This window comes from Dermacentor silvarum, chromosome 2, assembly GCF_013339745.2.
Source record: "Dermacentor silvarum isolate Dsil-2018 chromosome 2, BIME_Dsil_1.4, whole genome shotgun sequence".
In the NCBI taxonomy this organism is placed as follows: Eukaryota; Metazoa; Arthropoda; class Arachnida; order Ixodida; family Ixodidae; genus Dermacentor; species Dermacentor silvarum.
In genome coordinates, this window is record NC_051155.1 from 191700877 (window position 1) to 191724268 (window position 23392).

The 23392-nt window shown below is 41.6% G+C and overlaps 1 protein-coding gene across 1 annotated transcript; it reads right to left on the reverse strand.

The window, feature by feature from the left end:
- Positions 1–994: 994 nt before the first annotated feature.
- Positions 995–23348, reverse strand: LOC119442358 (snurportin-1). Its single transcript, XM_037707205.2, has 7 exons — positions 23064–23348; positions 22866–23001; positions 19333–19437; positions 16659–16755; positions 10529–10626; positions 7187–7354; positions 995–1278 (listed from the first exon to the last, which is right to left on the reverse strand). Exons 1-7 carry the CDS (start codon positions 23246–23248, stop codon positions 1012–1014), a joined length of 1056 nt encoding a protein of 351 aa, XP_037563133.1. The 5' UTR covers positions 23249–23348; the 3' UTR covers positions 995–1011.
- Between the last annotated feature and the right edge of the window lie 44 nt (positions 23349–23392).

The window sequence follows — 23392 nt, forward strand, 5'->3', positions numbered from 1 at the left end:
TGCAACCGCAACGGCCCGAATCAAACCCGCAACCCTGTGCTCAGCAGCGCAACACCATAGCCAATGAGAAACCGCGGCGTGTTACAACAGCACATGATCACTAAAACAAAAGGGCGTCCTTAATCAAAATGCACTATTAAGCTACAACGAGTTCAAGTAGTAGAAGTAACTTTGAACAGCATGCCCTAATATGCAGTACAGCGGCCCTTTACCCCTTTTTCTGATGCTATTAGCACTCTTTGGGTACTTCACCAAATTTGCAGTATGAGAATGTATCTATGTTCGCGCCTATCTTCTTTCCCTCCAACTTGGGTCAGTGGGTAGTTCTTGATGAAATGGGTAGAGCATCGGGCTGCTGTCCTGAGGAAACCGGGTTCTAAATCCCCTGTAGGACCAACTTGGGTTCCTTGGTATGTAACACTGGGTATATCATGCTCTTCAATAAACCTCTTTGATGCCAACTTGGACCACTGGGTATATATATGCCGCTGGCTATGTGCTGTTCTTCAATGACCCTCTTTGATGCCAACTCGGGTCACAGGGTATTTGCCACTTTGTATGTGCTGCTCTTCAATAAACTTCTTTGATGCCAACTTGGGCCACTGGGTGTGTGTGAATGGTTACGTAACTCCTATCATAATAATCATTATATAAAACATATTGACAATTACCCACCAACCATAAGATACATTGTTAATAGCATTAAAGTCATCAATCATCTCTTAAGGATGGATGAACCACCAATTTTTACCTTGGCAAAAGCTAAAAGAATGCATTAAAACACAAGTTACTGACTAGATTCACCATACCGGAAACAACAACAAGATATTCAATATCTTAAAGACTCTCTGCAAAGAGGTCTTCTCAAGGTTGCATTTTCTCTTGATAATGTCATTTATGTACCCGTCTCAGGCAGCTTGCCGCCTTAATGATCAATTTTTACTTTGACTTTACACTCTACACAATGGTACTCTACAAAACAAGAGAGATAACATTCAAAACAAGAAAATATCATGTTTCCATCACAGTGGTTGGTTCGGTATCACAGTCTTCAGTGCTTGACTGTGCCATCTTGATCTTATCTCTGGTTCGAGACTTCTTGGCTTCTAGTTTCCCCTTGAGGCCAACTTGGTGATTCTGCGGCTGTTTCTCAAGATAGCGTGGGTCCACGGGGGCTCCGAGGATTTCAGGTACCATGTATGGCTTGAGCCAGCCAACCAGGGGTGAGACACCCTCAAAGTAATGGGCTTTCTTGTGATAAAACAACAGTCCATCCAACTGTCAAAGAAACAAAGTTGAAACTTTTCAATGCTACTCTTGAATCTCAAGATGCCACTGCTTACCGTAGTGCTTGATAAATGTAGTTTATTTGTTTATTTTCATTTATTTAGCATTATTTCAGACACAATGAAGGTCTTAGATGGCAAGGCTAAAGACAGAACATTGTCTGCCTAAGGCCTTGTCACCCGTACATTGCTCAGCAGTGAGGCAGCATAGCATACAATATAGCATACATCATACATACACAGCATACATTATAGACATACGTGCATCAAATACGTATATCATTATACAATTTTCTAAACAGGAACAATTTAGGTCTAACAGAGTAATTTTTTTATGTTTAAGAAAAAAAAACACATAAATATATACAAGCACAATATGAAACTGACATAACAAAAAATAATTGTAAATAGAGCACACAAGAAACTTATTGGCACACTCCTAATCAAAAAGAGAAAGCAAATATATTTCCTCAGCATTTTTAAAGCAGTTCAATGATCTCGAGTTTCGCGCAATAGTGATCGTATTCGGATGTGCATTGATTAAGGATGGGACTAAATATGTTAGTTGCTTTGTGCCGCAGGTGGTGCTGCAAAAGCGAACTTTAACATGGTCACACCTGAAATTGTATTGGGTGATATTTGAGAGGCACTTTTAATAAAAAATTAGTGCATGTTTCTCGAGTTCACCTCGTATGAATATAGCAAGCTTAAATTCATACGGGTGATTAATTTTTCAAAGGCCATGTTTAAAGAAAAAATGTGCCGTTCCATCGTGGCATCCAAGGTTTTCAATACCGCAAACTGCTTATTTTTGAAGACATATACCGTATTTACTCACGTAATGAACGCACTCACATAATGAACGCACCGTCGTCAAGATTTGTATTTTTTCATCTCCCGCGTAATAAACGCACCCCGAACTTTGATCCCCTGCAGTCACGCGAACAGCCCTGCTGTAGCTGTGTTTTTTCTTTTCCTCGCATAATGATCGCATCCTGAACTTGCTGCCGTGAAGTAGGAGAGACGCAGTACAATTCGGCATCCGATATGGCATCCGGCAGGTACGATTGTATTGGACGCCGAATCGTACCGTGTGTTTCCCACTTTTATTGCAACAGCAATCGTATGGACACTCCAGGAGCATTTTTGCCATCGGCACTGACAATCGCGGCTCTATCTGCCGAATTTGAAGGAGGAAAGCGGGGAGGAAACGCGCCGTATTCCGTTACGCGCAGGGTGCTGGGGGGAGGGAAGGGGGGGGGGGGGGGGCGGCGCAGCAACTGCGTATTGCACGGCCGTGCACGCCCTATCTCGAAAGCGATCTTCGTCGGGGGCTGAGTCTAGGTGTGACAGCAGCTTATACCTTTGTGCGTGCTCCGATCTCACCGCTCAGTTTGCATTGAAGCGATACAAGGCACGAAGGTCACTTCGCTCACTGTTGCTGCTGCGCTTGCTCATGCCAGCGTTTTGATAGAAAGTGTCCACGGTCATCGAGTGTGATGTGTTCATATTTGCCTGTGCATGCTGACACCGAGCTTGTTAATCTATACAGTTAAGGGGGGACGCGGCAATTGAAGTGGTCAAATTGGTTAAAATTATCGATTTTGCGATTTATTTTTTTTCGCGATCCTCGGGCCTTCTTCTACCTTGTGGTGAAATATTATAACGAAATACGCGGTAGAAATCGAGAAAATAGCACTTTCCTAGAGTACTGTCATCGAAAATTGCGGAAAATTCGGGCTTTGGAAGCGGCCGTCGCACCGCAGATCGCTCGACGAGACGTTGACGCAGCGCCGCCATCTTGGTATCATCGTAAAGAGGAGAGATCGGAGCTCAAGATAGCCGCAGTAGCGTATTTCTCCACCGAAAAATAAAACCAGCAAGCGCGAGCGAAAAAAAGTCAAAAGCGGCATTGCGATTGGGCGTAGCAGTCACGTGGGGCACAGGACGCGCTCTTATTGGCTGCTATAGATTTGAATGGCTGACATTTTTTTTCTCGCGCGTATTTGCGCAGCAGCGAGCTGCACATTCCGATCAACGTGCTTGACGACCGTGGCAGCCTAACGCACGTTTTCTGTCATGAGCCCCAAAGGAAGCAAGTTCCAAACGACCCACGCGTACGGAAGGCGAAGAAAGGCGTGGAATAGAGGGAGGAAACTACTCTTAGAAGCAGATGCCGCCGACCTTGTCGACGACGCACGACCGGCGCACGCGGTTCATCGGGAAAGCGTGTGCGACAGTGACGGCGCGACCGTGTGCGACGACGATGACGGCGCGGCCGTGTGCGACGACGACGGCGCGACCGTGTGCGACGACGTTGAAGGCACGACCGTGTGCGACGACGTTGACGGCGTGACCGTGTACGACGATGACGACGGCGCGGCCGCGTGAAAAGGATGCACGGCGCATCAAAAAGGCAACTAAGGTGCACGAAACTGTGGCAAAGAAGCGAAAACCTACATCAAGATGCAAAGAAAATGTGTCCTCACATGCAAAGGACTACATCCCAGGCGGGTTTCAGGTGCTCAAAGTAAATATTTAGATGTTCACATCAAATAAAACTTTGAGCTCCGTTTTCTCTGCTTTCATTTTTTGTGCTGTTACGTTCAGTCATGCCATTTCACAACGAATGAAGATAAAATCATTTTGTCTTTTGCACTTATATCCTGAAACATTGGTGAGTGGAACAAAGCTGTCCATTTTAATCTGCACCTCATAAAAAAATTTATAAAGAATTTTTTGCAAAAGTTGTTAGTGAGACAATATCCATAGGAATGTTCGAAAAAACATTTTTTACTTAATTCGGCATTTAAAAAATAAACCAATAGCTTTATTGCAGAGAATGGGCCTCTGTGGACATGCTGATGTAAACATCTTTATGAACTTGTGTGTAATTATTTAATTAATTTTGGGATGACCATTAGAGGTTGTCAAATGTTGTAACTCAAAAACTATAATAGATAGCTTAAAACTGATTTCAGTTATTATATCAGCATAACAAATCACACCTGCATGCCAAATTTCATGAATTTATTCCCTTAAATAAAAAAACTAATTTTTCATTGCCACGTCCCCCCTTAACGAATGTTTGCAAGTTTATATGGCCGATAAAACGACTATCCTCACTTCGTATAGCTCTCTATGCATTTGCTATCGCAATTGATGTTTCGCCTTTGGCGAACCTGCGACATTTTTAGAGGTGGCCGCAGAAAAACCAAATTGATCAAAATTTCACCCCACATATGAACGCACCCCCCCCCCCATTTTGCACATATTTTTCGGGACAAAAAGTGCGTTCATTATACGAGTAAATACGGTAAGTTGATTCAAATTTGATTGACATGTAGTCCCCCATGTCAATAGGCAATAACGAAAATTGGACTGAATTAACGCATGATACAGCTTGCTGTTTCAACCAAATAGGAACATGCTGCCTAATCCTAAATAATATGCCTATTGACCTACAAATATACTTGAATGAATCTATGTTACATGAGGTGTAAAACTCAAGTTTTCATCAGAAAAAACACGTAAAAATTTTAAAGTTGGTCTACTCAATTACACAACGACTGAACTTGACACAAATAGCACAATCAGGCTTATTTCTAGGCTTAAAAACCACATATTTGGTTTTATTGACGTTTAACTGTAGCTGGTTCGCTCCTAATGAAAATAACAGTTGATCGAACCAATTATTGGCTGCAATTTTGAGCACATGTAGGCTGTTACCTGATAAAAACAAACCTGTGTTGTCGGCGTTTAAAACTACACCAGGAGTAAATTTGATCTTCATTTTTTCTTCTAATAATCAACCAATTACTGCAAAATAGACCTAAAATTGGCCCTTGAGGGACACCAAGTGGTATTTCTTTCTTTTGCAAACAAAACCCATTATAACAAGTATATTGTAGTCAAGCAGTAAAGTAATTTTGAATCAGGTTTAGGGCAATCCCACAAATTTCATAGTATGACAGTCTATTAAATAGTATGTTATGTTTAGTGGAGTCGAAAGCTGAATTTCTGATATCCAGGAAAAGACCGACTGGATATAATTTGTTCTCAAAATTACTGAGGATTTTTTCTTTGATCTTACGTGCCATTTCAGTAGACCTACGCTCACAGAAGCCGAACTGTTGACCCAAAAGGACATGCTTTTCATCTAGGAATTTAGTTAGTCTGCACTTAAGAGTCCTTCCAGCACTTTCGAGAAAAGAGGAAGTATGAATATCGGTCTGTAATTATTTAAATCAGTGAAGGAGCCTCCTTTATGCAATACAATCACTTTGGCGATTTTCATAGAATCATGAAAGATGCCATTGACTAAGGCACTGTTACAGATATGGCATAATGGAGCTGAGACAATCTCAGCAACAGCTATGATTGGTTCAGCTTTTATGTCATCAATCCTTATTGCAGTATCTTTTTTCAAGGCTTTAAGAATGAAGAACACCTCCATTTCAGTGCAAGGTGATAGAAAAATGGAACTGGAGCTCTCGCAGTTTACGTACTTTTCAGATTCCATTAATGAACCACTAGAGTGGGATGTCCCACCAGCCAGTAAAATGTGATCATTGAATTTGTTGGCCAAGAGGTGTCATTGTATTCAGTGCCATCAAACGTTAGAGTATTTGGATTTGTGTCTTACTGGTTCCTTTAAACCTGTGAACTGTGCTCCATATTTTCTTATGATCATTTGATACCGTGGAGAACATATGTTCATAATACCTGTTTCTAGCTTTCTTTAGGTCCGAAGTAAACTTGTTTCTGATTTTCTTGTATTCACTTAATACATTAGGATCCCTGTAGCGAACAAATGTTTGAAATAATCTGTCACGTTTCTGCATTCTTTCATACATCTCTCGAGTTACCCACTGCTTCTTAGCTTTCTCATACCTCATTTGTTCCAATGGGAAAGCAGCATCATAACACGACTTCATTATCTGAATAAGCATATCATATGAAATATTTGGACCATTTTCGTTATACACTTCAGACCAGTCTGTGTTCTCTATAACTTAGCGAAAAAGCACTTATATTCTCTTTGTTAAAGTGGAAACAGAACGAAGGCTGATATCGTTTTCTTTTGTTCTCCTGTCATGGCAAAAAACAAAATACTACTGGCAAATGATCACTTAAATCAGAGTTGAGAATATCCGAAAAAACATCATTTGGATCGTGATTTGTTATGCATACATCAATAATAGATTCAGAATCTGGCGTTATTCTGTGGCACATACAAGAGTCACTTTCAAAGGTTAAGGTGAAAGATGGTGCTTGAAGCGATACAAAGAGAAACACTACATTTATACTCATAAAGTTTTCTTTCATAACTGTGTTTTGCCTAATTTTGCAGTAATAGGTTGATCATTAGAAGAGAAAACAAACATTTTAAAATTGCATGGCAAAATCAGCACCAGTATATCAGTGTGACGTCACGGATTTCAAGTATTGCTTTCGATTTCGGCCGCTGTGTCTCAGTAAAAGTACTTGGAAGCTTGCTAAGTTCATTCTTTGGCTCTTCAGCAATACTACAATGCAGCCTTATTTTTTATTGAAGAACATTAACTAGGCCCAAGTAGACGTCGTCAGAATCCATGATGCCCCACCGAGCTGGTGTGGGAGCTTCCCAAGTCGATGTTGCCGCCCGTCCTTAGTTTTTTAGTTGTTTTTTCTGGTCTACCAAGCCTCTTTCGATAATAAGAATGGCCTTTTTGGCATTGTAGAAGGGTAATTTACTAATACAACCCAAATAATTTTTCCTTTAGTGACCCTTTGAGACAGAAAGCTTAATGCAGCACTCTATAATCAAAAAGTGAACAAGAAACTTAGAAATTTTTTAGCTACTATGTACTTTTAAATGAAATAGTAGTACATTTTAAAAATGCAGTGTTCAGCCATACCTCATCTTCAAAGGGAAGAGGCGAGTTCATAAGAGCAGAAATGGCTTCCGTGGTGCAAGGAGACCGTGGCAATGTCACAAACCGACAGCGCCTGTTGTCATCACTTGTCTCCTTGATCTGAGGCACCTCATTTAATTTCTCATCAAGCCAGTAGAACCGAAACTCTGCCTGCAATTGTGGAACGAACATTAAAATTGTTGACAGTGTATAGTAGCCATGCTGTGTTTGTGTTCACAAAAGAGGGAGAGTAAATCTTTCCAGAATATTAAAAACAGCCTAAGTACAGACATTATGCAACGAGAATGACTGAAAATGCCCAAATATAAGGAAAACTTGCAACAAAGAAGTGTAATGTTGTGAATAACGATAACGATTGCAATCAAAAACATCATAACGCAACATATCTTCAATTATTGAGTAAATTTTATAGCTACAGCCCCTTCCATATATACAGTCTCATATATGCATACAATATACAGGGTGTTTCAGCAAACACTTTCAAAAATTCTTGCAGGTTGCCTGTGGCAGATAGCGCAATTCTAGTTCATGAGCTGGTCTACTCGAAGAGGCGGACATTATTTGCACAAGAAATTGAAATGCATAATCAAATAATTACCAAAAATTCACTAATTAAGATTTAACTAATTACCTGATGGTCCATATTGCAATTTACAAATTGTAGCCGTGGAGTTCGCAAGGTGGATCCACTTGGAACGAATTCTTGGGATGAAACCAGTTTCGAGATATTAATTCCCAAACTTTGCAGAGAAATGCATTGGCGTTCAAGTTAGTTTCTTAACAAAACGTCACTTTATGCATTGAAGCACGGAATTAACTGGAACGCCAATGCATTTCTTCGCGAAGTTCGGGAATTAATATCTCGAAACTGGTGTCATCCTGAGAATTAATTCCAAGTGGATCCACCTTGCGAACTCCACGGCTACAATTTGTAAATTGCAATATGGGCCATCCGGTAATTAGGTAAAAACGTAATTATTGAATTTTTGGTAATTACTCGATGTCCGCCTCTTCGAGCAGACCAGCTCATTAACTAGAATTGGGCTATCTGCCACAGGCAACCTTAAATAAATTTTGAAAGTGTTCGCTGAAACACCCTGTATATGCAGAGTACTATAATACATACAGCCAGTAGGCAGCACTTTCATCATGTTGCTTGGTATGGTGTTCCTGTGTTTGCTACTCCAGAGCGAAACTGCAAATCATTATTGCAAGAAACAAACCACAGCAACACATAGGTACAGCTTTCCTCGTTCCTCTGCACACATGACAATCATCCGCAATGTATTTTTGTGGGCTCCAACGTAAACCTGCTGTGTCCCACTAAAATTAGTCTTGGAACTTGAAATGCGATAGCATTTCTTGGGGCACCTCCAGAGCAAAATTTCGTCTTGCACCTATATTTGAAGGAATGCAGGGTTGAAAGTGGAGAGCGTAAATCTTGGCGTCATAGGATGGGAAGAGGCATTGACGTCATTTCAAGGCCAACCCGATTCAGGGGAAAGGAGGAGATACAGCATTGCTTGTAGTTGGTCTTGCACATGAGATTACAGTTCTCTGCGAGCATAGGATTAGAAGGTCTTCAAAGACATGAGTGACGTGATGTGTGTATGGGCGCAAAAACAATTAATCCTAGTGGATGCACCATTACACTCCACTCAATCGGCTCTGCAGTAGAGCCAGCACAGCGTTCTGCCTTCCGCTGCTGGCATGACCGCTTCGCACACCCACATTAGTGTTTCTGCTGAGCAGCTGTGTGCCTACTGCACAGTACGTGGTGCATACTGGTCAGAGCAACACGGACAGTAGACGTTGAGCTATAACTATCTAAGCCTTTCATTGGGCAATGACAAACCGCAAAGGTTTTCCACAGGTCTCATTTCGCGCACTATTGAGGTGCGATGCCTGCAGCAGCGCTGCCAGCATTCCTCATCATATCAGTGTTGTAAGACACCTGGTATCTGCCAGGGTGCCATCTGCCAGTACCAGTTGCCTTGCGTGCTATGTCATCCCAACATGTCGTTTCTACGTATTTTTAGAACACCATCAGAGTAGATCAAGTGCAACGCTAAACCTTGCTATTACTTTCAATGCTTCACCCTTTGACCGAAACTACCACATTTTTAAGCAGAAGCAAATGAAATGCTGCAAGGCAATGGTGCAAGGAGGTGAGCTACAATTCCCGCAGACAAGGCTCTTTCACACTGCTATGACTAGAGCGACATCCATCAATACGTTGTTTTATCGAACACTCTACTTTGAGCAGACCCTACAAGTGACATTACACTTTGCCTTCTCCCATATCGGTGCCGTAGGCACTTGTGATGTACATATATGCCTCTTTTCTCTCCCTTCTTGCTACAGATGCATTTCCAGCAGCACTTTTGCACACTCTGCTCTTTGCAGGATTTCAGTTTTTAACATTGCTTTTGGCTATTTGTGCACTGCAGGCTGCACATGCGATGCAGACGTAACAGTTGCGATGTTCTCTGCTGACGGAGCAAGTGCATCCTCTAAGAAGGGCATGCCTGTGTTTATTTTAATTTGCAAGATTTTACAGCGTACATCAGTGTAAGAATTTGTGGACATGACCGTCACTTAAAGCGGCCATGACACCCCATCTTCAATCTTGAATTATGCATGCATATTAAACTGTGTGCGTCCTACACCAAGAAGGCAAAAATTTAAGCGCATTTTATGTGGCAGAAAATTTGTACTTGAATTTTTTATATTGCAGATGAACCGTACAGCTGTCTGACAACATTGATGGGTGATGAAATGAAGTGTGCTCTGCATGGTCAATGTGAACGGTATGTGCGTGGTTTCGTTTTAGCATATGCGTCTCTGCTATGCCGTTGCCGCATCGTCCAGGAGAGTTCACGAGGGCATGCACATGGCTTAGAAGCAGACGACACAGCACTTCTTGACGTCACACAAGCCATCCCAAAATGGTGGTTGCTGTTGATAGAAGGGGCTTAGAGGCAGTGATTTGAAATTGAAATTTCGGGTTAAAATGTATCTTGAGAGCATGGTTCTTTTTTTGTGTGTGTCTGTACGTATAACCATGTTGGTCCCTCCTCTCAGTACCAATGATACAATGAGAATAGTGAGACGACAATGTCATGGCACCACAGTGCTAGTTTGCAATGCCCAAACCTGGTCAGGGGCCTTTTAAAGTTAGTACCAGATGCCTCACAAGGGGGAAACTTGCATGACATTTGTTAGTATAGACGTCTTAAAGCTACATAATGATGCTGCATGTGCAGGAAGGAATGGTGGGATAAGCTCTGTGTCAAGCATTACAATGCATCAATAAATGGATACCTCACTGTCGCAGACAGGGTGGGACTTCCAGCACAAGAGGTCCAGAATGTAGTACGTCCGATGCACTTCCGAGAACACACAATCCAGCAGGCAGAAATCTAATAAAGAGAAGTCAGATTCTGAGAATTGTCATGTTCGGGATTTGTGCTGATGAAATAGGAATGCATTGTGCAGACCATAATTAAATATGCTTATTGCAATGGATTATTACTGAAATTAACTCCTTATACAAAACAAAATATTTCGTTTCTTGTGCTCATGGCAGTGTCAACAAATAATGGTGTATTACTTGATATCCAAGCACAGAGTTATATTTAGGAGTGCCTGCAACATGTGGATACAGTTGAGTCCATTTTATGTTCAGATACAGTCACGTCCATTTAAACACCACAAAAATTTGACTGCCGTTACTAGTAACCATTACATTGAGGCTGCTTAGGAAAAAAGCATAAAGTATTTATCACTGTACGACATAAAGCATGCCTTGGTGCTTTCTTTCTCAGCAGGAAATCCACAGCCAGATAGGCTAGATTAGCACTAAGACAACTTGCATTTTTTCCAATACATCCAGACTTTGTACAAGATTCAGCGAAAGGCCATTATAAGAATGAAGTCCCTGACAGAGTATATCATATGAAAAGATTCTTGAGATGACAATACTCGTGTCCATGCCTACCACTCTGGTTAAAATTATCATATATCTTGAATGCCAGTATCTGGCGACTGTGTCATCTGCATGCGCAAAATCCTCCAATGCTGACGCACTGCCTGCCATGGAAGACCATAGCTCCGCCACCATCATATTGGCAGGATCTTCGACAACCTGTGAGTAATGGGATTGCGAACAAAGCTCACCTTCCTGAAGCAATTTTATATACAAGAATGTTGGACTTCTGGCTACCCATCAAACAAGAACTGGACCACCATCAGATGACCAATTTTTACGACAAGCTTTGGGTGATTTTCCTGCACTGCCCATGTCAATGTTCAGCACAATTGTGCTTAAGATGGCTTAGTTTAGCAATAACTCCAGTGTCGATGGGTTGAAAACCTCAGTTGTATTTGCAGGGAGGAGGAAAACCTCAAAAACTGCCATCTTGGGCACAACATGGTGTGCACTGCAATTATCTAAAATGAATCACCTTTCTCCCCTTGCACCAAATTCTGGCCCATTTGTGGAAAAGTTCAGCTTATCCAGGCTACCTCATTGTGGCAGTAGTGAGCCAGTATTTTGGCAACACCACGGCGACAACATTAAATTCTTGACCTTCCATATTACAAAAATGGGGCATCTGTTACTTCCCTCATAATTTGCCACTAAGAAAAATGGTGATACACAACCTGGTGCGAGTCCCCTTCTAAGGCATATGTCCTCAACGGGTAGCACATAAAAAAAATAAGCTTGTCTTTTCACCACTGTACATGACCCTTATTAGCCTGTCTCAAAGTAGTGCTGTCTCATTAATATTTCAATGAGCGCTGCGTGCGAAGTTAAACATGTAAAACACGAATCCCAAATGAAACTACTGTAGGCACTATAAAGCGTAAGCGTCAAAGATATGACCGTTTCTTGATGCCAGCTTCACTCGGCTCGTATTTCAAGCAAAACTGCCTTGTCGATGATGCCTTATACACAATTCAATGTCTTTCTTTAAAGCAATGGATCCAGCCTCCCCCTGGTTGGACATGATGCACATATGCAGCCTTCTACGCCCTCTGTTGGAATCTGTATCCTTATTAGCAGCTACTATGTGCAGGCCCCTCAGAAACCACTGGTGCAATGCCTGTTCAACTTCTTTTTCATTCCTTGGCACCTCACTTTCCAAGGTGTCCAATGTCTGGTTCTCCTGCAGTTTGATTGCAGAATGAATAATCTCCAAATAATCAACTGCGCGAGCCCATTATCCCATATAGTAGACCAATTTGCACAGCTTACTGCCGTTGTTGCGATCTCTGGTGTTGCTTTACTTCCTTTTCGCAGGTAGTGCTGTGCACTTTTTTTTCCCTTGGCTGTTGCGCTCAAGTGCAAGTGGAGATGTGAAAAGTGCATCCACCATTGTATGGGCTCTCTGGTTATCGAATGAACCAGCTGGGTAAGAAGTGTGGGTGAAAACAAGCACACGCTACAACCCTGCCCGACTATGCGAGATGCACTCGAAAGGGACACAAGGGAAGCATGCGTCCCCTGTGACCTTCTGACCCTTGCCTGGCTTTCCTGTCCTTGCAAAGACGAGAACACTACCGCACACACAGTGAATGCAAGGCCCTTTAAGTGGAGAGTAAGGGCAAGGTTGTTGGGAAGATCTTTGCTCCACTTCTATGTTTGGATGAGCCAATTAAGGCACCAGGAGGTAAGGAGTGTGTTGAAAATACCATTGTATACGTGGCATATTTAAATGGTGAAAGTCATTACATGGATGACTCAGTAGTGCGCCGCAGCAATCCTCAGCTAACGTTTGCAATTTAGAGGCCACAAATGCATCTCCGAAAAACCTACAGATAAGGTATCCGAGCTGAGTATTTTTGCCATTGCACCTTGACTGCTTTGTGTAAACTTGCATTGGGTGCAACAAATGGCAACATTTAATTTGTTTGGCTCATCTCATGCACTGTGCCATGGTGGCTTGCTATTCAAAGTCTAATGCGTCAATTTTATTTGATTAGCTTTTCCTTTAGCTGTGGCGTATAACTGCAATGGAGCATCAGCCAAGAATTGAATGACTAAGTAAATGCCACCTTGCCAGGGGTTCACATAGTGGGCATATTTCACATGTCCTGCTTGCAAATGAGTGGCGTAGTGGACAGCACGTGTCTATTGCTAGATGAAAGTTGAATGCTTCTTTAAACTGCAGGGAAGCCTCTTAACACTGTCCAGAAGTTTCATGGAGCTCTTTTGATGGCACCGGAGTTTTTCCCAATGCTCTCCATAGTAGTGCGAGGTGCTTCTCAATGGTTATGTGAGGTTCTATGAAAACACCTCTATTTAATGCTTAGCACGCGAAACGAAATGACTCTCACCATTACATTTCATTCACGCCCAAGCATGAAGTCTCTTGCAGGCTTTTTCTTGCCACTTGCTCATACATATTAAATTGTTTTTACCACTAACTTAGTCCACAGTATTGTAATAACAGGTTTATTTTACCACAGAATATGTTATGAAGTTGATGGTGCCATGCTTTCATGGTTTATCATTGCTACATTGGATATATTGTACTAAGCAATATTGTTATAATTGGTCCTGAGTGCATTGCTAAAGATATACATGCAGAAGCTGATAGAGAAATGTGTAAGCACAAAAACCTCCTTTACTACAATATATGAATGCATATCTGCCATCTTCGTCACGGTCCTCGTTTTCTTCTTCATTCCAGCAAAGTATTTATGTATAATGGGCTAACTTTCTTTTTTCTTGCTCATCATTACCACCTGCATCACTAAAAAAAATGACAATATGCTATGAAACCCTCTGCCACCCTCATTTTGTCTGCAATATACTCAACTGTCCTTGATGTACATTTAATGGTTCACCAGTTACGGTGCCGCTATTCCCAGCACATGTCAGCAATGAACAAGGTTAGTTGCCAGGGTAGCATTTTCAGAATACAGAGATTGAAGGAGTTGATTACCAGTGCAAATCTGCGATTCCAGAGCTGCAAAATGTATTTTGCTTTCCATCTGCACCACTGGTAGAAAGCATTTTGCACCTTTAATTGAACTCGAAGTATTATTTGCCTTTATTTTGAGGCCATTGGTAATGTCATGCTCCTTTTTTGCGAGATCTCTAGCAGCATTGAGCTAAGTCAGCACTTAAGAGAAAGACCCTCCACCTGGGAATGCCAAGTACTCAGGCATACGTATCCAGCTGTCATGAAAGATGCCCGCCTTGAGTGAGTCAGTTACTATGCTGTCCAGAGCATGAAATGCCCATCACCATTAGCAACCACATCCAACCCACTTTCTGTCAGCTGAGGATCAGTGACAGATCTTCAGGAGACACTGTGATAGCATGGCTAAGCTGGTTTACACCACCTAAACCATGTCACAATTTAAAGGAGCCCTGCAACACTTTTTAATGAACTCGCTCGTCTGATTGCTCGCTTAAGATGAAATATTGCTGAAGCGCAGGTGATTAACAAAAGGGATGATGTTTAAGTAAGCATGCAATCCTTAGCACTAACTAAAAAAGAGGTCACATACCTTGGCAGTGCATAGTAAAATCAGCATGCAGAAGCTTGCATATATTTAGTTATTTTTTTTGTAAGCATTTCTCCTCCTTAGTGTTATCATGCGGCATGTTCTCATGACAATGCGCTCTAGCTTTCACCTGTTTGGTTGTTATTCCTATTTATTTATTCTCATTGCAATAAATCCTTCAGCTAACGCTTTGGGGTGTGCTCATTCCTCCTGTCTGCCTTCATTTCCTGTGCTGTAAGTTACGTAATGTATTTGCCATTAGAGGGCATCACTTTATGATTATCCACTAGCAAGAAGCATTCGAATTGGTTGCATAATGAGCAGCATTAACAGAAATCAAAGATAACAGTTCAACTCCTCTATAGTGCTCCCACTCCTTCTACTACCCGAACGCGACAGTCTATGGAGGACGCATGCCATTGGGCCCAGTAGTCTACCTGCCATTAGTCAGTGTGATGTGATGTTCCGTCTAGTTTTGCTTGAAGTTATAATGGTCACTATTTCCAGATTTGGCGCCAATGGCTTGCTAAACATGAAGGTTCTCACTTAGCTTACAAATGAATTACTATAGGCATACCAGATATAGATGCTAGCTCCCACATGGAACAGTAGTGCAGAAACAGAGAAATTTCCTGCTGCCAGCAGTGCTGTAAATACACAGAGCAGCGAGTGGAGGAAGTACCTTTTAATAGTACATGTTGTGGTTTTGAGGCACCACTTTTTGTGGCTGACTGAAGCGCAAATGTCCTGTTTCAACTACAGGGCCAATAGCACATTCTTTGCATGGCTGGGCAGCAATGCACTTGAATGCAAAAGTGCATGCAATTCTGTGTCCAGACTGTTCCAATTCTGTTTGGCTGTACACATCAACAAGTGCTAATGCAGCTGCACATCTCTTGGAATTTGTGATGGAGTTCCATTCTGATGGAAGCCCAAGTGGCTGGCATCTTGAATGGACACACACACACGCTATTCAATGTGCTCTAAGCATAGTACTTACTGAAGCTCATCATCTAGAGAACAATCATATCACTATCTGCACCTTTGCAGACAATGAATGCTCAGGTGTATCGTAATTTCGCATTCTTAGATGACGCTGCCGTTGAAGTGTATTCTATCAAACTCATATAGTGATTGCAAAAGACATAGTATTAATGCTGCATGTGTTGAAATGACAATTCTATAATAAACAACAATGCCTCAGCCTGCAATCAGATTTGCAGAAGAATTCGCAGGAAAATGTGATTTAAGTGAGGCAATCCAAGGAACTTTAGTGATGACAGTCCTCTTGCACAATGGAGGGGGCAGCATAACTCAATCAGATGAGTCATTTTTTATGTCTGAAAGCTGTGCTTCCTATAAGCAGTGCAGCGTGTCGCTACAGGCTCATTTTGACTGCCGGGGATTGTTTACCATGAAGTGAAGTTTCGGTCCGAGACCATTTCCACAAACCAGTGCAATTTGGAATGTGGCCACCCCACCATCACCAGGCATCAAATCCACAGCCACAGAATGCCATAGCAACTCAGCCACTGATGCAGCATAGCTTAACTCCACTGACATAACATGTGCCTTCAGCATAGCTGCAGAAAAATGAAGCAACTAAATTAGGTCCTCGCCGATTCATTTTTCTGATCAACATGTTCCTCATGCTTGAGCCAAATGACACTAACAGCATGTTTGGTATAATGTTTCTTGGCAGCTACATTTCCTGTAGTCATGTAAAAAATGTATCAGAAGACTGCTTTGCAGTGTAGATGTCTGGTGGCATCAGCTATAGCCACCATCAAGATCTGTATACAACAGTAACTCTTTTTCTTTGCCAGGCATCACTTTTCCATATTCTTTTATACAAAGGCTCTTTCAGTGGCTGCTTACAGTTGTCTGTGAAAAAGAGCAAAAGAAAAAAAAAATGAAACTCCACAGGGCTAACCTGAGGGCTTTCCATCCGAAGATTTGCTTCCGCCTGGCAGTAAGGATGAAAAGATAGCGATACGATAGCCGTTTCTTGCGTAGCATCTTGTCGAGCCCTAAAAGAATAAAGTAGAAAAATAAACAATAAGAAGCTATAAAAGCAGCAATGTGGCTGCAAAAATTAACATGAATCCTAAATTAAAAATAAATAAAGAGATTAAAGTTAATTAGTAAAAGTCAAAAGTTACACGGCACAGAAGCTTCTATAAATTTGGCATAAGTTAATTGAACATTAACTTCCACTCAACCAACCTTGAAAGTCTAAATGGTTCCCATACTTTTAAGCAATTGTTTCAATTTGAACTCCGGCTAACTTGAACCAATTTTTCATGCCCCAAGGCTGCCACAATGGTAAAGTTAATGAATGTTAGCCTTATACTGCATATGACAAGAGTGGTGCCATCCTTTAACTAACTGAAATACTGACACACTCAACGGCAAACCCACCAATTAAAGCTTATGATAGCAGACAAGTTTTGAAATTTCAATGTATGGTTGTATGGTACAGCACAATGCTGACAGAGAAGATTTATGTGACAGCTCACACAGACGTAGGAAATCAGCCCAGCTAGAAATATTATTGGGTCTTTGCAAGGCATACTTACAGCATAGAGCTGGTGGCTGGTTCTAAAAGTGAATGCAACATGATACACGCTAGAGAATTTTGTCACGTCTATGGCATGACTACAAGCTGTAATGACAAAGAAAGAAACATAATAATTTCGATACATTTTTGCTGGCCTCGATGAGCTCCTCGATAAACACAACTTAACTTGGCTTGGAAGTTTGAAATGACTTTCAATGCTGTCTATTTGATCTCACCTCGTAACGCGTACCTCAAGCATCAATGTGATTTAAGCTCAGAGATTTTTCGGAAGCAGTGAATACACATTAACTGATGCACTGTGCAGAAGCAGATGACTTGGAAAATGAACTCATGTTGCCTGCTCTAGTTTAAATCAAAAAGCCATGGTTCTTTTCAAGTGATACAGAAGGTTCCACAATGTTCACATTTAGGAAACGAAAATTCTGTAGTTTGAAAAAATTTGTGTTGTAAATAACTGACACTCAAGCCAAAGAAAAGCTTTTGTCCAATGCCAATTGCAGTCATGGCATCAGCTTTACATTCTTGTGTCCTTTGTGCTTATGGCACTGCTGCTTCAGTATGTCAAAGCAAGAAGCCCGTCAACTCGTGCTGGAGCTTACTAAATTCATGCAACCACACATTTTACATAAATTACAAGGACCCTCAAGAACACACAAAAAGAACAGCATGCAGGAGAAGAGGCCAGGAACGTTGTAAAATTATAAGAAAGAACAAAAGTTGAAAGCGAGTGTTCTAAAGCATTACTGGTAGCTACAGAGTTAAAATATAACAAAGCCTAGAGGCAAAGCTCCAAATAGTGCCCATGCATTAAGTCACTAACAATAAGGGCGCCGCAGTGTTGCTACACTGGACAGGCACGCAGGCGCAGACAATGAGATGCGATTCAGACGAGATGTGTAATCAAAGTGGTCTCAAGCCTCCCTCAGCATGGTGGCGCCATCTAGTTCAAATGCCTTCAACCGTATCGTTTCGCACACCGTAAATTTTACATAGGAATTTTATAAGTAGCCATCAGATCTTTAACAAAAATATATGGAAGGAACTTTACACATTGTCTATACCTCCGTGGTACGTGTAAATGATTGTTTTTGCATGAAATTTTTATTATTTTATTCTTACAAAAATGAGAGGTAGCAACAAGGCCCAGCACCTAGCTTTTTCTCTATAGTCAGTTTATTACCTCTATGCCTGTAGCAACCAAGATTCAATACTAGTGATTTTTACACCATTAGTGCTGTGAATGTGAAGAAGTAGTAATGTTTATATGCATAATTGCAGGTTTAAAAAGTTTGTGTTTGTAATATTAGACAGTTTGCTTACTTCCATTTTATCTTTGGACACTACAGCATGTTTGGAAATTGAAGTTTGAGGAGATTGGATTGCTGCACAACCGTTAAAGGCAGCCGCCAAGCATGACAACAACTGCTATTAGCTGCATCCTTTCTTCGTAAACTGATTGCTTTTAGCATTTGTGAACAGGGGCAGTGGAGAAAGAGCGTCACTTTAAGCACATTTGTGTTTTTCAATCGACACCATCAATGTGCTTTGTGTTACTTTATAAGCACCCTCCAGGGCACTTTTCCCGATTTTTTCTTATTGATCATAGTCACTGCTTGCCAGACAATAATATGGCTTGTATTAGCATAATGCTTGGTGACAACATTAGCAGCCATGTGCTTTTTGGTCACGCCATTTTGGTGCTGTTTGAGACGCTGCTCCAAGTTGCCTTCACAAATAGAGGAAGCACCTATATGGGTCTCAAAACATCAATTTTTGATTTTGTCCTTGTTGGGTGTGGCAAGAGCACATTCATTTGTGAAAGCACACTGGTTTAAGCGTGAGCCAAGCACACGCACAATGCGCATATGAACGAGATCTAAAATAACACATGAGCTACCCTCAGAAAGGTACACCTGCTTCATTTTTCTTTCTCTTCAATATTTCTTGGGTGTGGCAGTACTGTGCAACAGTAGACTGTTTTGGAGGTTAACTCATAAATTGCAAAGCTGAAAAAGGAAGAAGGTACCTTCGATGACACAACAAGACAGCGCTTGGCAACTGGGCAGGGAACCACAAGCCAATTTTCAGCGAAGTCTTCTGGCACATCCACAAGCCATTCCGACAGCATCAACTATAACAAAAAAACAAGACAAAAAAAAATAGGAGTCAGATATAACACTTCCTTTTCTTTTTATTACAGACTATGAATACAAAAAAATTTGGTCTTTTAAGGTAACTGCATGTCCTGAATGTCTACAATCAGTTATAAACTCAACTGCCTGTGAATGGGACTTGCTTATTACACTTTTACATCTCCAAGGCATTTAAAAGCAATCATATGGCTCCACATTGTCAGGTTTTATTGACTTTATTCTCTCCACTGTTATGAAAAATTTTTGTGACGGCTCTGGCTTGATGAATTATCATTTACATATTTTGCTAAGCCCTTCAAGGCAGGTATGCCCAGGCATGTAACTACACTGCTCTACTATCAAGCAAAAATACAATTGAATTGCATAGAAATATCGGACACCATGAACAGTTGCACAATGAATTATCGGGCACCATGAATATGTTCTACTTTGGTGGCTGTTACATGCCATCAGAAAGCTCAAAGTCAAATGCCTTCTCCTCCTCTCGCTAGTATATCAACGGTGCAGCATGACTTCAGGCATGGTTATTCCACTGTTACTCAGCTAGTTGTGAAGTCGTTCATGAGTTCGCATTAGCTGTAAATAATCGAAGTCAAGTCTACTTTATTTTCACGAATTTTGCCAACACATTTTACCAGCTGTCGCACCCCAAACTACTACTTAAACTATCACGCAATTTAAAAAGCAGTATAATTTGTAAGTGAATTTAGTTGTACTCAGAATCTAGGTAGAATGTTTCATTTTCTTCCAAGCATTTCTAGATCTGCTTCCAGCTGTCGGCCATTCGCAAAGTACCATGCTGGTTTCATTGTTGTTGCTACTGATATAAATAACACTGTGGACACCCAACTGACGATCAGCTTCAAATGAACAGAGAACTTCATGAACTGTTTGGGTGGTGCTACACATAGCAAATGTCAGTAAACCTTAAGAAAAGCATTGTAATGTCTGTAAAAAATGGAGTGCACGTCCTCTTATTTGACTACATAATGAATCTTGCATCGCGATGATCACATAACCCAAATCAAGCAATATCTCAACTACATTGCTTGAAATGTTCCCTTCACAATTCTTCATGAGAAACAAAACTTGCAACATACAAGCTTTATCCTATGCATTCGTGAGTATACTAATATTGTTTGTGTAATGAAAAAGAAGAGCACAGAGACAAGGTTTGCCAAATTGTTGATTCGATGCCTGCACTGCGAGCCAGCCGGATCGCCAGTGCTTGATGCAACTGAGCTACTCGGGCTTCCAGTTGTTCTTGCTCTGCATTGCTTGACTGCTCATTTTTACTTGATGCTATCTGCTGAACTGTTGAATACACCCCTTTATAATGGCTGGGTCCCTTTAAGAACATCTCCACACCGGAATTCTGGTCTTGGACTCTGCCACCAGTCTTGCCTGACTCTACCAGCACCTCTACAAACAGTTAAGCAGGTAGCGTCAAGCATAGGCGAGCAGCAAAGAGACACAAAACAGGAACAGCTGGAAGCCTGAGCTGCTCACACTTGTGCCAAGCACTGGCAATCTGGCTGGCTCAGTGACTGCACTGCAGACATCGAATCGACAATTTGGCTGACCATGTCTGCGCACTTTTCTTCTTCAATACAACTGTGACACCTTTACTCACGTTATATCAATAGGTAAGAAAGAGTTCACAATAAAGCAGTGAGATTTATTTTTAATCACTATGGCCAAGTACCAGTTTCAAGATTCATGGCAAAAGCTGTCTAAAGCCCACCGTGGAAAGGAATAGAATTGCATGGTTACGCTTCATGCTTAAAAATTATTAAAAGACATTTAACTACATCTAACTACCTATGTGAATTTTTTAACAGGTTACACTATTAAAGGGCAACGTAGTCATTTGATAGCTCCATTTCAGCTGAAGAACAATGTGTTAAGCATTCTTTCTTTCTGCAAACGATCACGGTTTGAAATGACTTACATTCGGACACTGTTGAAACAAAAGATATAGAAAATTTCAAGACATTGATTGCGAGGTGATGTCTTTTGCATGCGTTTTCTTTTTTTCTTAAAACTACCACTAATTCTCTCTGTTTGAGAAACTGTTGCTATGTATGTTCTCATCATTTGTTACCCACTTCGTGACGGCTCCTGCTGGAGCCCGCAGCTTTGCAAAATAAATAATGAATAAATAAAGATACTTCTAGTAAAGCGCTAGAAAGATGAAGACCAAGTGCAAGGCGGTATGAATCTTGTGAGACACTTCAAATTTCTTGCTATCAACAGTGTATACAGAACGCTATGGGGGACCCGCCTCGGTGGCTGAGCGGCTATGGTGTTGCGGGATCAAATCCCGGCTGCAGCGGCCAGATTTCGATGGGGGCGAAATGCAAGAAGACCCGTGTCCTGTGCATTGGGGGCACATTAAAGATCCCTTGGTGGTCATAATTAATCTGCAGTACTCCACTACGGTGTGCCTCACAATCAAATCGTGGTTTTGGCACGTAAAACCCCAGAATTCAATTCAGAACGCTGTGGTGCATACTAAAGTGCATCTAGTTTCAGTGCCATATTCACAAGCAACAGTTTTTACACACATGCAATTATGCACTCTTTCATAACAGCAAGCAGCTTTATTTCTTTGTCTGTGAACACACAGAATAGCAAGCTGCGAGCAGTGCAGCTACTCGGTAGCACAGAGGTTAAGAATTCGTGCCAGCAGTTAAAACAAATTGCATAGGACCAGTGAGTGAGTAGACAATGTCAATGAAATAATGAAACAAAATTGCAATGCTTCTTGTATGTTGTGCACATTTATTTGCAATGTGTATAATGACAGTAATAACCATTTGTGCGCATGTTGTCAACATTAGACAGCTTGGATGCCCCTACTTTGCATGTTCTCTTCTTATTCGAAACAACAGTGGAAGTGTTTACCAGAGAAACAACATCTCTGGAGAGTGAGGATACAGCACATAGCAGGGCGCGTATTAATTAATTTTTATTGTTGCGAAAGGAGTGCGAGTGCTACTTCTATGAACTATTTAATAAGGTTTTGCTAAGTGTCTCCATATTACCTCGACCACCTGAGCCGCAGACTCGGCATGAACAGAGTCTGCAGCTCAGATGGTCCAAATTAGCCCCAGGCCCTCCACTACCGTGCCCGCCACGACCAAAATGCATTGCTTTCAAAGCATGCCGTACCATCGTTTAAATACTGATAATATGAACTCACTAGATTTTGAGCAGGGCATCGCTTGATCGTGCTGTTGCGCACGCCACTTTCAAGCAGCACTGCAAAAACATACGCGTGCGCGCGTGTAGTTCCCGCAACTAGCAGCAATGAATGCAGAGTGCGCGCGAAGATCAGTGCGATCCCTCTATGACGTAAGGTCTGCTGTTAAAGCACGTCTCCAGCGGAAAGCAAAGAACACACCCTGTTTTTGTAAATCCTTGGTGCGCTGTTCCGAGGCCGCGATACGGAACAGTCCATTTGCTCATCACCGTTCTTCGAGGCATCGTCAGAACCAAGAGCAAGGCGGCGTGCATGCTCGAAGAGGTCGGACCGTTTCCTGTTACAACGAAAAAGACAACCTAAGTTCACGTACTTATCGAGCGCGCATGCCGAACTCACTTTTTCTGATCCTCGAAAAACTTCAGCCTCCGCGCTTCTTGCGATGATGCGCTGTATTTAAACTTATAAGACGCAAACCTTGGATGAGGAACCAAAGTGCTATTTTCGTCTTGAGTGACTCTTAAGCCTGCCGACAGGCTATCCAAAAGACCATCCATAGTTTCAGGCTGACAAAATTCAACCATATAATAAAGAACCAACTTCAACGCAGTTCAAAAGGAATAACAGTACAGATGCTCAATGAGAAAACGACTGAAGAACGAAACCGCCATCATTGAAAAACGAATGACTCCCTAGACAAATGAACACAAAACCTCTAGGTAAGTACC